The sequence below is a fragment of the Coccinella septempunctata genome, chromosome 1 (genome assembly GCF_907165205.1).
Source record: "Coccinella septempunctata chromosome 1, icCocSept1.1, whole genome shotgun sequence".
Lineage (NCBI taxonomy): Eukaryota > Metazoa > Arthropoda > Insecta > Coleoptera > Coccinellidae > Coccinella > Coccinella septempunctata.
Window position 1 is genome coordinate 53,431,030 of NC_058189.1, and position 14,912 is coordinate 53,445,941.

The window sequence follows — 14,912 nt, forward strand, 5'->3', positions numbered from 1 at the left end:
TTAGCTTCCTTGATTTTGCGCCTAAACAAACATCTGTTCCGCTGAATCTGAATACATCTGGCAGTAGCTTCGAATTCAAAATTGAAGTAATTTTCCATGTGTTAAATCTGTAAAAAACGGTTTCCAGAGCCAAACTGCCAAATAACTGGCAAGCGAAGGAAATTTTGATTCTGTGCAAAACAGCGATATACATATTTGTTTTTAAAAATTGAGGATGAAATTCCAAAAGGCGGCCGGTAAACTGAGCCGATATGCCGCCCCTCAGACAGTGGCGCCTGAAACAGTCGCTTCACTGTTTCACCCCTAACGCCGGCCCTGTGACTTAGGAATCCAACTCGGAAAAATCTGGGAAGGATTAGATCAGAACATTTTAAGATCACTCATTTTGAGTATGAACCGTCGTTGCCGAGCTGTAATTAACGCAAGGGGTGGAAATACCAAGTATTAAATCACTTATCGGCATTTTAGTATTTTGAAAATTGTTCATTTCTCTTCTTTCACATAAGATTCGGTGAAATCCTGAATTTTTCTTCCATTTAATGTGTCTTGTTTCATTCAAAACCTTCCCGAGAGAACATAAAAAATAAGTTATAAAATCAATGTCGAGTTATAACTTTCATTAAAATTGAGATTTTCAGAATGTGCGTTAATTTTTTTGCGCAGTGTATATTACTCAGATTATAATGAAGCCCCACTCTCGAATATGTCGTGGATTATGCTGAAACTCCATCCAGTTATGGAAATGATTTTTTACTTTTTACATAAAATTGGTGAACAAACTCTGGGGAAGAATAATCTTGCAATTTTTATAGTTTAAATCCTTTGACATTTTGATAATGCTTTTCACAGCAAATCTGCACTTGACATTTCATATGGTCGCATTGGATTTGGGGGAATGATAACTGCGACATATTGAATAATTTATGGAGGCGATTTGTGGGGAAATAATTGTTTTTGACCTCCTGACAAAAAAGGCCTTGCTTTTGAAAGCACTATATATGCTAACCAGCAGACTTAAATCTATATATTTCAGTGAATAATAGACATATGGACTATCTTCGAAGATGAGAGACCCACCTTTCTCACACAATCTTCAAACAAGACTACCATCCTCATCCTAGAATCACAGCTCTTGATGAAATTGACTAATGTTTTATGGTCTGCCTTTTCCATGTCGGTGCCATTAATTGACAGTATGACATCACCCTCTCGCATACCTGCCCGATATGCGGAACCGTCGTAGTCGACATAATCTACATAAGTGATCATTTCGATCTCCTGTTCTTTCTTGTAATGAATGCCATAGCTTTGTAGTGTGAAGCCGTAGGAACCATTCTTTTTTTCAACGATAATGGTTCGCCTTCTACGATCTTCTTCTGGCTTTGTGAGGGTCACCCTATCTGGCTGCACTCTTTCCAGTATTTGGGACTGAAAAAAAAATATAATGGATCACCATCTATCACTGAACTCTAAAAGACCTTTTTATGTGCATATAAAGATTATAAAGTCCAAACGTTGTAGTGCTAGCTCATATGAGTTGTATGAAACGATTTACATTATGTCTATGTGATCAGAATTTGGCAAAATAGAATATTTACATTCAAAAACAAGGGATATTCTAGCTAGATTTCACCACGTTTTTGAATTAAAGTCATGGTAAAATCTTGTGAACAAGTTTTATAAGAACATATATAACCCGTTTGATTTGAAGTTTGGCGGGTGACAATGTGCATTATGCCAATAAAATGAGGGACCCTCCATAGTCAATTTTTTCAGAGAAAAAACAAAATGGCGGTATCAAAATATAGCGGACGAGTAATAAATGTGATTATCCGTCTGTTCCGATATTCCTGAACAGTACTGTCAGTATTTCAGAAACGATGCCTATTGGCCCAGTCGTTCGAGTTCTATTGTTATTCGATTGCGGGCCAGTACTAGCAGCAATATCGGAACAGGCCCTATATATGATCCGATTCTATTCAAAATTGGTATCTGATGATTTTCGGTGTGGGAAATTATGATTTTTCTTTCAAAATTGAAAAACTCATAATGGCGACTCCAAAATGATGGACAAGTTTATCTTCTTAGTTTTGTATATGGAGGGATAGAGATCTCTCTACGCTCCACAGTTTTGTGTTATTTATGTTGCGCTTCTATTCAAAAATTGATATATGTACGCGGTTTTCTGGTGTCATGTTTTTTCTGGCAACATTGAAAAAATTCAAGATGGTACTTCCACGTTATGGCTGACTAGTTTTGTGATTATGGTAGGATTCTGTTCAAATTTGAGTTTTTCGGAATTCATAATATACCTCTATTATCTATCTATACCTACATATTTACCATATTCATTTTCAAAATTTAAAAAATCGATTATAAAATATGATTATTCATTGAAATTCATTTTGTAAGGACGAGTTCTCAGAGTATAAAAATCATAAAAGAGGAAATTGAGTCACACGAACCTTTTTTTAAATCGATACACCACGAAAAATATGATTTTTCATTGAAATACATTTTATGAAAATGAGGGACGAGTCACGAGTTCTCAAAGTATAAAAAACATAAAAAAGAAAATTGAGTCACACAAACCTTTTTTTATATCGATACACCACGAAAACTATGATTTCTCATTGAAATACATTTTATAAAAATGAGGGACGAGTTACGAGTTCTCAAAGTATAAAAAACATAAAAAAGAAAATTGAGTAACACAAACCTTTTTTTATATCGATACACCACGAAAAATATGATTGAATTGATTCTTGTCAAAGTTCACTTTCTTTTTTTTTTACTAAAAGTTTTGCACTTGAAGTTTCTTATTTTTTATTTATTAATGGGTATATACATATGTAGGTATTATATACATATATATATATATATATTTACCACCCCGTCTCTCCGCCTTATATCAGTGCCCTTAGGGTTCTAATTATTTAATCTATTCATAGTTATTTATAGATTATTTTATTCTGGCATATGTTAGGCTTTTTCAGACTTTATATATGTAGGTATATTATTCAAAATCATTCCGAGTGAACAAAATAAATCAAGTGAAATAACATGATGAGATTTCATTTTTCAGTCTAACTGACCATGTAAATTGAAAAAATTCACTGTTTTCATTATGGTTCGAATTTTAATGAAATGAATTGAAATAAAAAAATTTAAAAAAGTTATTCTCCCCGGCGGGGAATCGAACCCCGGTCTCCCGCGTGACAGGCGGGGATACTGACCACTATACTACCGAGGATATATTAAGATCTGCAGAAAAATTCGTAATTCCACCCATGACGCTATTGCCGAGGTAATTTTATCATGGCTCAAGTTTTGCAAGTACTACTGTGATCTGTGATACAGTATCTACTGCCTACTGCCTGATATTAATAAATTACTAATTACTCTAATAAAAAAAAACTAATTTTACTCTTAAATTATTCTTAGGAGCATATTGAAGACGTATTTAGAACATATATTGCATTGATTTTTGAGTACCTAATCTCTCATCCTCTCTATTTTACTTCCTAATTTTCAACCTCTGGAATAATCGAGCTCGAAGAAAAAATCATAATATACCCTGAAGTTTTCTCAAGGTCCACAGTTGATTTACACTTAAAAAAGTGGAGGATGAGTAAGCGATTTTTCAATGAATTTAAAAAATGTCAATTTATCCGAATAAAGTGGGGTGAAATTCAGCTATGTGAAGCTGGCATAACAAAAATTTCAGGGTCGTTTTTCCTTCGTTGGTCCATGTTTGTCCGCCCTATTTTTTCATTTGTCCAAGCACCGTTTTGGAGATATAGGAAGAAAAAAATATCGGTGCATTGTTTGTCCAACGTTAGTCCACTTTTTGTCCACCCAATTATTTCAATTTTCAACGTTAGACAAACGATCTATACCATTAAAAAAACGTTTTTGCAATTTGGGTATGCTGCTCAAAAAATGCACCGAAAAAACAAGTATATATAATAACAAATCAATTGGAAGCTTCGAACCTTTAAAATGATGTGTCTCTCGACCCACAGCTCATTCAAAACCTTGTTAAGATATGGCAAGTGAAAATCAGTTTTTAATAAGAAGTTATGAAGAGTGGCCTGATTTAGTACCTCTGTATACAATGCCGAGACCTGATTCTGTATTCATATCAGGCGATAATGCGCACGACTTCTTGGATTCAAACTTTTTCTCCATTTTCAGAAGAACAAAGTAGGTACGCAATAAGATTGTAAGATCAAAGAGTAACCAACAAGAGGTTTCACTCTGTCAATTTACAAGGGGAAATCTGACGCATGGAATTTTAGCCTTGGAGTGGGGACACGATACGCGCCAGGAATACTGCGAACAGAATCATCCGCAGTCAAATGGAGAATCTGGGCGTCCAATCAAATTGCGAGTTGCGAACCGAACGAATATCGGCAGACATCGGCTTTCGTTTTCGTATCCTGTCGGAAACGAATCAATTTCCGTTTATGAAAATAATGCGACTTCTTTCAAAATAGTTCGAATATCGAATTATGAGTATTCCCAATAAATAAATTGAAATAATACTTTTAGGGGAAATGAAGAATATATGTACTTCTTTTTCAAGAGATAAGTTTTATTTATCTATCCATATGGAATAAGTTCCATCTACATGTAAAATTTTCATTATTGAAAGGTTCGTTTTTTCACCACTACTACATATTAATATTTTTGAATGGAATTGAGTATGTATATACGAAGGATATTAATTAAAGATTCCATAAAGATAGTTTTCCTTTGAATATTTGCGAGTTGGGTGTTGATACGATCTACGATCTATTTTTAATTACTGTATTTCCAACCCAACACAAATTGAAAGAGTAGATTTAGAAGACATGAACCATAATATACTTTTTTATGAAGAGTGGCTTTATTTGCACATATAAAATGAATTCATTAATCGATCAATTCTCAAAAGATCTGCAAGATAGGAATCCCCATGAAGATGTAGAGATTATACATTACATGCTCATATAAGATAGAGATGACACACATTGGAAGATTCAGTTTTATGTACCAAATATTTTTTCGCAGCACTAAATCAATAACACATATCTTTTCAAATCATTTATTCAATATAATTTAAATATATTGCAAAAACATCCTGTGAAGATGAATCATTGTACTTCTTGCCTGATAGCCTTCCAGTATTTTTTTGCAGTGTGTCCTTCAAATGGTACAGCTTCCTCGAAACCATGAAAAAGAGTATATTGAGTGGAATAAACTTCTGTTCACATAATGCAAGATTCTTACAATGGGATAGGATCCCTGAGCATATTCATAATCCATGAAAAATAGAGAGCAGTAGGAACACCTGCGAAGTTGAATCCATTTAATCATTATACTTCCTCCTTGATAGCTTCCAATATTTTTTTGTAATCCTTCAAGTTGTATAGCTTCATTGCGACTATGAAAAGAGTATATTGAGTGGAATAAACTTCTGATCACATAATGATATGCTTACAATGGGATAGAATCCCTAAGAAACATATTATCCACAATCCTCGATTTTTGAAAAATTGAGAGCAACTCACTATTCATGTTGCAATATTTGTAGCTTTCTCAATTTGTTGCTTTTCCTCTTATTATATTCATCCGATTTGAAATTTTGATTTGCATATTTCACAATATAAAATATTCTCATTCTTATGAATAAATGTATCAAATACACATAAGGAAATTGAGGGCAAGGGTGATAAAAGGGAATAGCTCTCAATTTTTCAAAAAGAGTCTGTCTAGGTGTTCTGGTTGCCACTGATTTCACATTTGTAATCAGTAATTCCTCCATTGATGAAACATATTTTACAAATGATTCATCTGGAATCAGCAACTTTCCAAAATTTCCAGTTTTCTTTCCATATTTATCAGTAGAAGCTGCAAGTATACCTTCCATAACAAAAGGAAAAGGAAAAATTTAAACTATACCCTTAAAGTGGCAGAAAAGCTTATTAGAGTCCATATCTTCAACTTTAGATGCGTAAGTTGGTTACTCTTTGGTAAGATTCTAATCATGAAATTAACAATTGGGCTATATAATGTCATATATCGATATATCAACACAAATGTCATGTATGAATCATGCATGCATACATTTTCATTATGTGGACGTGATTAGCATTCCATATTCCATATACTTATTAGATTGATCGTTTCACTTTTTAATAATGCGAAATATATACCTACCTAGCTGATGATAATTGGAAAATTTTAAGTATATCGAGATCTAAAAGACAAAGTTATGAATTTTTACTATAGAGGGTAGTTATCTCTGCGCTCCATAATTTTGACTAAAAAACATAGTTTCTGACCAAAGTCACACACCATTAGTAATGCCCATTACTACCTTAACTACCTTGAGTCAAAGTTACTTTTAATTCTTCTAACTATAACATTCTGACGTAAATATACGCCCAGAAAGTAACTACAGTAGAATCCGCTTATAATGACATTGAGGGGAAATGAAAAACACGTCATAATAACCGGAAGTCACAAAAAGCGAAATTGATGATATTTTTCATGGATTCAATTTGAAAGAAAAACGACAAATTATATGTTTCCTTTATTGAAAAAATTTAAAATTATCAGCTTCTTTCACAAAAACAACTAAATATGAAGAACTTTTTCGTTTTCACAAAAAAAATCAGATATATCTCGTATCGTATCAAACCTCGTCGCATGAAAAGGGGTGGGGTGGTTCGAGAAAACGATCGAGATGTCACTATAACCGGAGAAATTTTCTACAAATAATGTTGTTGTATCTGAAATCATGTCATTGTAAGCGACATGTCATTATAAGCGAAGTCATTAAATCCGAATCCTGTTGAAAGGAGTTTTGAATGAAACCAAACTTAACAGTGGAATTGCGTCATCATAAGCGATTGGTCAATATAGCCGGCGTCATAATAATCGGATTCTACTGTATGACTCTTAAAGTAGTTAAGGTAATAATGGGCATTACTACCTTAACTACCTCAAGAGTCATAGTTACTTTTAATTCTTCTAACTATAACATTCTGACGTAGAAATCGTGGGTTCACAGCGCGGGTAGAAATCGTAGGTGCAAAGCGCGGGTAGAATACGTGGGTCCAAGCGCGGGTAGAAATCGTGGGTGCAAAGCGCGGGTAGAATACGTGGGTCCAAGCGCGGGTAGAAATCGTGGGTTCACAGCGCGGGTAGAGAACGTGAGTCCAAGCGCGGGTAGAAATCGTGGGTGCAAAGCGCGGGTAGAATACGTGGGTCCAAGCGCGGGTAGAGAACGTGAGTCCAAGCGCGGGTAGAAATCGTGGGTCCAAAGCGCGGGTAGAATACGTGGGTCCAAAGCGCGGGTAGAAATCGTGGGTTCACAGCGCGGGTAGAAATCGTGGGTGCAAAGCGCGGGTAGAATACGTAAGTCCAAGCGCGGGTAGAAATCGTGGGTCCAAAGCGCGGGTAGAATACGTGGGTGCAAAGCGCGGGTAGAATACGTGTGTCCAAAGCGCGGGTAGAAAACGTGGGTCCAAGCGCGGGTAGAAATCGTGGGTTTAAAGCGCGGGTAGAAATCGTGGGTCCAAAGCGCGGGTAGAATACGTGGGTCCAAAGCGCGGGTAGAAATCGTGGGTTCACAGCGCGGGTAGAGAACGTGGGTCCAAGCGCGGGTAGAAATCGTGGGTGCAAAGCGCGGGTAGAAATCGTGGGTGCAAAGCGCGGGTAGAATACGTGTGTCCAAAGCGCGGGTAGAAAACGTGGGTCCAAGCGCGGGTAGAAATCGTGGGTTCACAGCGCGGGTAGAGAACGTGGGTCCAAGCGCGGGTAGAAAACGTGGGTGCAAAGCGCGGGTAGAAATCGTGGGTGCAAAGCGCGGGTAGAAATCGTGGGTGCAAAGCGCGGGTAGAATACGTGTGTCCAAAGCGCGGGTAGAAAACGTGGGTCCAAAGCGCGGGTAGAAATCGTGGGTTCACAGCGCGGGTAGAGAACGTGAGTCCAAGCGCGGGTACAAATCGTGGGTGCAAAGCGCGGGTAGAATACGTGTGTCCAAAGCGCGGGTAGAAAACGTGGGTCCAAGCGCGGGTAGAAATCGTGGGTTTAAAGCGCGGGTAGAAATCGTGGGTGCAAAGCGCGGGTAGAAAACGTGGGTCCAAGCGCGGGTAGAAATCGTGGGTGCAAAGCGCGGGTAGAAATCGTGGGTGCAAAGCGCGGGTAGAATACGTGTGTCCAAAGCGCGGGTAGAAAACGTGGGTCCAAGCGCGGGTAGAAATCGTGGGTTTAAAGCGCGGGTAGAAATCGTGGGTGCAAAGCGCGGGTAGAATACGTGGGTCCAAGCGCGGGTAGAAATCGTGGGTGCAAAGCGCGGGTAGAAATCGTGGGTGCAAAGCGCGGGTAGAATACGTGGGTCCAAGCGCGGGTAGAGAACGTGAGTCCAAGCGCGGGTAGAAATCGTGGGTCCAAAGCGCGGGTAGAATACGTGGGTCCAAAGCGCGGGTAGAAATCGTGGGTTCACAGCGCGGGTAGAAATCGTGGGTGCAAAGCGCGGGTAGAATACGTAAGTCCAAGCGCGGGTAGAAATCGTGGGTCCAAAGCGCGGGTAGAATACGTGGGTGCAAAGCGCGGGTAGAATACGTGTGTCCAAAGCGCGGGTAGAAAACGTGGGTCCAAGCGCGGGTAGAAATCGTGGGTTTAAAGCGCGGGTAGAAATCGTGGGTCCAAAGCGCGGGTAGAATACGTGGGTCCAAAGCGCGGGTAGAAATCGTGGGTTCACAGCGCGGGTAGAGAACGTGGGTCCAAGCGCGGGTAGAAATCGTGGGTGCAAAGCGCGGGTAGAAATCGTGGGTGCAAAGCGCGGGTAGAATACGTGTGTCCAAAGCGCGGGTAGAAAACGTGGGTCCAAGCGCGGGTAGAAATCGTGGGTTCACAGCGCGGGTAGAGAACGTGGGTCCAAGCGCGGGTACAAATCGTGGGTGCAAAGCGCGGGTAGAAATCGTGGGTGCAAAGCGCGGGTAGAAATCGTGGGTGCAAAGCGCGGGTAGAATACGTGTGTCCAAAGCGCGGGTAGAAAACGTGGGTCCAAGCGCGGGTAGAATACGTGGGTCCAAAGCGCGGGTAGAAATCGTGGGTTCACAGCGCGGGTAGAAATCGTGGGTGCAAAGCGCGGGTAGAATACGTAAGTCCAAGCGCGGGTAGAAATCGTGGGTCCAAAGCGCGGGTAGAATACGTGGGTGCAAAGCGCGGGTAGAATACGTGTGTCCAAAGCGCGGGTAGAAAACGTGGGTCCAAGCGCGGGTAGAAATCGTGGGTTTAAAGCGCGGGTAGAAATCGTGGGTCCAAAGCGCGGGTAGAATACGTGGGTCCAAAGCGCGGGTAGAAATCGTGGGTTCACAGCGCGGGTAGAGAACGTGGGTCCAAGCGCGGGTAGAAATCGTGGGTGCAAAGCGCGGGTAGAAATCGTGGGTGCAAAGCGCGGGTAGAATACGTGTGTCCAAAGCGCGGGTAGAAAACGTGGGTCCAAGCGCGGGTAGAAATCGTGGGTTCACAGCGCGGGTAGAGAACGTGGGTCCAAGCGCGGGTACAAATCGTGGGTGCAAAGCGCGGGTAGAAATAGTGGGTGCAAAGCGCGGGTAGAAATCGTGGGTGCAAAGCGCGGGTAGAATACGTGTGTCCAAAGCGCGGGTAGAGAACGTGGGTCCAAGCGCGGGTAGAAATCGTGGGTGCAAAGCGCGGGTAGAAATCGTGGGTGCAAAGCGCGGGTAGAATACGTGTGTCCAAAGCGCGGGTAGAAAACGTGGGTCCAAGCGCGGGTAGAAATCGTGGGTTCACAGCGCGGGTAGAGAACGTGGGTCCAAGCGCGGGTACAAATCGTGGGTGCAAAGCGCGGGTAGAAATCGTGGGTGCAAAGCGCGGGTAGAAATCGTGGGTGCAAAGCGCGGGTAGAATACGTGTGTCCAAAGCGCGGGTAGAAAACGTGGGTCCAAGCGCGGGTAGAAATCGTGGGTTCACAGCGCGGGTAGAGAACGTGGGTCCAAGCGCGGGTACAAATCGTGGGTGCAAAGCGCGGGTAGAAATCGTGGGTGCAAAGCGCGGGTAGAAATCGTGGGTGCAAAGCGCGGGTAGAATACGTGGGTCCAAAGCGCGGGTAGAAAACGTGGGTCCAAAGCGCGGGTAGAAATCGTGGGTTCACAGCGCGGGTAGAGAACGTGAGTCCAAGCGCGGGTACAAATCGTGGGTGCAAAGCGCGGGTAGAATACGTGTGTCCAAAGCGCGGGTAGAAAACGTGGGTCCAAGCGCGGGTAGAAATCGTGGGTTTAAAGCGCGGGTAGAAATCGTGGGTGCAAAGCGCGGGTAGAATACGTGGGTCCAAGCGCGGGTAGAAATCGTGGGTGCAAAGCGCGGGTAGAAATCGTGGGTGCAAAGCGCGGGTAGAATACGTGTGTCCAAAGCGCGGGTAGAAAACGTGGGTCCAAGCGCGGGTAGAAATCGTGGGTTTAAAGCGCGGGTAGAAATCGTGGGTGCAAAGCGCGGGTAGAATACGTGGGTCCAAGCGCGGGTAGAAATCGTGGGTGCAAAGCGCGGGTAGAAATCGTGGGTGCAAAGCGCGGGTAGAATACGTGGGTCCAAGCGCGGGTAGAGAACGTGAGTCCAAGCGCGGGTAGAAATCGTGGGTCCAAAGCGCGGGTAGAATACGTGGGTCCAAAGCGCGGGTAGAAATCGTGGGTTCACAGCGCGGGTAGAAATCGTGGGTGCAAAGCGCGGGTAGAATACGTAAGTCCAAGCGCGGGTAGAAATCGTGGGTCCAAAGCGCGGGTAGAATACGTGGGTGCAAAGCGCGGGTAGAATACGTGTGTCCAAAGCGCGGGTAGAAAACGTGGGTCCAAGCGCGGGTAGAAATCGTGGGTTTAAAGCGCGGGTAGAAATCGTGGGTCCAAAGCGCGGGTAGAATACGTGGGTCCAAAGCGCGGGTAGAAATCGTGGGTTCACAGCGCGGGTAGAGAACGTGGGTCCAAGCGCGGGTAGAAATCGTGGGTGCAAAGCGCGGGTAGAAATCGTGGGTGCAAAGCGCGGGTAGAATACGTGTGTCCAAAGCGCGGGTAGAAAACGTGGGTCCAAGCGCGGGTAGAAATCGTGGGTTCACAGCGCGGGTAGAGAACGTGGGTCCAAGCGCGGGTACAAATCGTGGGTGCAAAGCGCGGGTAGAAATCGTGGGTGCAAAGCGCGGGTAGAAATCGTGGGTGCAAAGCGCGGGTAGAATACGTGGGTCCAAAGCGCGGGTAGAAAACGTGGGTCCAAAGCGCGGGTAGAAATCGTGGGTTCACAGCGCGGGTAGAGAACGTGAGTCCAAGCGCGGGTACAAATCGTGGGTGCAAAGCGCGGGTAGAATACGTGTGTCCAAAGCGCGGGTAGAAAACGTGGGTCCAAGCGCGGGTAGAAATCGTGGGTTTAAAGCGCGGGTAGAAATCGTGGGTGCAAAGCGCGGGTAGAATACGTGGGTCCAAGCGCGGGTAGAAATCGTGGGTGCAAAGCGCGGGTAGAAATCGTGGGTGCAAAGCGCGGGTAGAATACGTGTGTCCAAAGCGCGGGTAGAAAACGTGGGTCCAAAGCGCGGGTAGAAATCGTGGGTTCACAGCGCGGGTAGAGAACGTGGGTCCAAGCGCGGGTACAAATCGTGGGTGCAAAGCGCGGGTAGAATACGTGTGTCCAAAGCGCGGGTAGAAAACGTGGGTCCAAGCGCGGGTAGAAATTGTGGGTTTAAAGCGCGGGTAGAAATCGTGGGTGCAAAGCGCGGGTAGAATACGTGGGTCCAAGCGCGGGTAGAAATCGTGGGTGCAAAGCGCGGGTAGAATACGTGTGTCCAAAGCGCGGGTAGAAAAAGTGGGTCCAAGCGCGGGTAAAAATTGTGGGTTTAAAGCGCGGGTAGAAATCGTGGGTTCACAGCGCGGGTAGAGAACGTGGGTCCAAGCGCGGGTACAAATCGTGGGTGCAAAGCGCGGGTAGAATACGTGTGTCCAAAGCGCGGGTAGAAAACGTGGGTCCAAGCGCGGGTAGAAATTGTGGGTTTAAAGCGCGGGTAGAAATCGTGGGTGCAAAGCGCGGGTAGAATACGTGGGTCCAAGCGCGGGTAGAAATCGTGGGTGCAAAGCGCGGGTAGAATACGTGTGTCCAAAGCGCGGGTAGAAAACGTGGGTCCAAGCGCGGGTAGAAATCGTGGGTTTAAAGCGCGGGTATAAATCGTGGGTCCAAGCGCGGTTAGAAATCGTGGGTTTAAAGCGCGGGTATAAATCGTGGGTCCAAAGCGCGGGTAGAAATCGTGGGTGCAAAGCGCGGGTAGAAATCGTGGGTTCACAGCGCGGGTAGAGAACGTGGGTCCAAGCGCGGGTAGAAATCGTGGGTGCAAAGCGCGGGTAGAATATGTGTGTCCAAAGCGCGGGTAGAAAACGTGGGTTCACAGCGCGGGTAGAAAACGTGGGTCCAAGCGCGGGTAGAAATCGTGGGTTTAAAGCGCGGGTAGAAAACGTGGGTCCAAAGCGCGGGTAGAAATCGTAAGTTCAGAGCGCGGGTAGAAATCGTGGGTTTAAATAATGAGGTATAAAAGAGTTGAAGTCTTATTTAAAAGAAACACTCATTTATTAGAACGTGGAACCAAAGCGCGGGTAGAAAACATGGGTCCAAAGCGCGGGTAGAAATCGTGGGTGCAAAGCGCGGGTAGAAATCGTGGGTCAAAAGCGCGGGTAGAAAACGTGGGTGCAAAGTGCGGGTAGAAATCGTGGGTCCAAAGCGCGGGTAGAAAACGTAAGTCCAAGCGCGGGTAGAAAACGTGGGTGCAAAGCGCGATTAGAAATCGTGGGTGCAAAGTGCGGGTAGAAATCGTGGGTCCAAAGCGCGGGTAGAAAACGTAAGTCCAAGGCGCGGGTAAAAATCGTGGGTGCAAAGCGCGGGTAGAAATCGTGGGTGCAAAGCGCGATTAGAAATCGTGGGTGCAAAGTGCGGGTAGAAATCGTGGGTCCAAAGCGCGGGTAGAAAACGTAAGTCCAAGGCGCGGGTAAAAATCGTGGGTGCAAAGCGCGGGTAGAAATCGTGGGTGCAAAGTGCGGGTAGAAATCGTGGGTCCAAAGCGCGGGTAGAAAACGTAAGTCCAAGCGCGGGTAGAAAACGTGGGTGCAAAGCGCGGGTAGAAATCGTGGGTCAAAAGCGCGGGTAGAAAACGTGGGTGCAAAGCGCGGGTAGAAATCGTGGGTGCAAAGTGCGGGTAGAAATCGTGGGTCCAAAGCGCGGGTAGAAAACGTGGGTGCAAAGCGCGGGTAGAAATCGTGGGTGCAAAGTGCGGGTAGAAATCGTGGGTCCAAAGCGCGGGTAGAAAACGTAAGTCCAAGCGCGGGTAGAAAACGTGGTTGCAAAGCGCGGGTAGAAATCGTGGGTGCAAAGTGCGGGTAGAAATCGTGGGTCCAAAGCGCGGGTAGAAAACGTAAGTCCAAGCGCGGGTAGAAAACGTGGGTGCAAAGCGCGGGTAGAAATCGTGGGTGCAAAGTGCGGGTAGAAATCGTGGGTCCAAAGCGCGGGTAGAAAACGTAAGTCCAAGAGCGGGTAGAAAACGTGGGTGCAAAGCGCGGGTAGAAATCGTGGGTGCAAAGTGCGGGTAGAAATCGTGGGTCCAAAGCGCGGGTAGAAAACGTAAGTCCAAGCGCGGGTAGAAAACGTGGGTGCAAAGCGCGGGTAGAAATCGTGGGTGCAAAGTGCGGGTAGAAATCGTGGGTACAAAGCGCGGGTAGAAAACGTAAGTCCAAGCGCGGGTAGAAAACGTGGGTGCAAAGCGCGGGTAGAAATCGTGGGTGCAAAGTGCGGGTAGAAATCGTGGGTCCAAAGCGCGGGTAGAAAACGTAAGTCCAAGCGCGGGTAGAAAACGTGGGTGCAAAGCGCGGGTAGAAATCGTGGGTGCAAAGTGCGGGTAGAAATCGTGGGTCCAAAGCGCGGGTAGAAAACGTAAGTCCAAGCGCGGGTAGAAAACGTGGGTGCAAAGCGCGGGTAGAAATCGTGGGTGCAAAGTGCGGGTAGAAATCGTGGGTCCAAAGCGCGGGTAGAAAACGTAAGTCCAAGGCGCGGGTAAAAATCGTGGGTGCAAAGCGCGGGTAGAAATCGTGGGTGCAAAGTGCGGGTAGAAATCGTGGGTCCAAAGCGCGGGTAGAAAACGTAAGTCCAAGCGCGGGTAGAAAACGTGGGTGCAAAGCGCGGGTAGAAATCGTGGGTCAAAAGCGCGGGTAGAAAACGTGGGTGCAAAGCGCGGGTAGAAATCGTGGGTGCAAAGTGCGGGTAGAAATCGTGGGTCCAAAGCGCGGGTAGAAAACGTAAGTCCAAGCGCGGGTAGAAAACGTGGGTGCAAAGCGCGGGTAGAAATCGTGGGTGCAAAGTGCGGGTAGAAATCGTGGGTCCAAAGCGCGGGTAGAAAACGTAAGTCCAAGGCGCGGGTAGAAATCGTGGGTGCAAAGCGCGGGTAGAAATCGTGGGTGCAAAGTGCGGGTAGAAATCGTGGGTCCAAAGCGCGGGTAGAAAACGTAAGTCCAAGCGCGGGTAGAAAACGTGGGTGCAAAGCGCGGGTAGAATACGTGGGTCCAAGCGCGGGTAGAATACGTGGGTCCAAGCGCGGGTAGAAATCGTGGGTTCACAGCGCGGGTAGAGAACGTGGGGCCAAGCGCGGGTAGAATACGTGGGTCCAAGCGCGGGTAGAAATCGTGGGTTCACAGCGCGGGTAGAGAACGTTGGTCCAAGCGCGGGTAGAAATCGTGGGTGCAAAGCGCGGGTAGAATACGTGGGTCCAAGCGCGGGTAGAAATCGTGGGTGCAAAGCGCGGGTAGAATACGTGGGTCCAAGCGCGGGTAGAAATCGTGGGTTCACAGCGCGGGTAGAGAACGTGGGTCCAAGCGCGGGTAGAA

At 45.6% G+C, this 14,912-nt stretch overlaps 1 protein-coding gene, 1 long non-coding RNA gene and 1 other non-coding gene across 3 annotated transcripts in view; all 3 read right to left on the minus strand.

Moving 5' to 3' along the window:
- LOC123320177 overlaps positions 1-14,912 on the minus strand; it is a 28,457-nt gene that overhangs the window by 6,003 nt on the left and 7,542 nt on the right. The window contains exon 2 of the mRNA XM_044907384.1: positions 1,078-1,428. Coding sequence (XP_044763319.1) covers positions 1,078-1,428 — 351 coding nt within the window. The remainder of the gene's footprint in view (positions 1-1,077; positions 1,429-14,912) is intronic.
- On the minus strand, positions 3,182-3,253 carry Trnad-guc. The gene has a single exon. It is a non-coding gene; the product is annotated as a tRNA-Asp (tRNA).
- Positions 5,076-5,464, minus strand: LOC123320186. The gene is made up of 2 exons (XR_006538710.1): positions 5,275-5,464; positions 5,076-5,207 (listed from the first exon to the last, which is right to left on the minus strand). It is a non-coding gene; the product is annotated as an uncharacterized LOC123320186 (long non-coding RNA).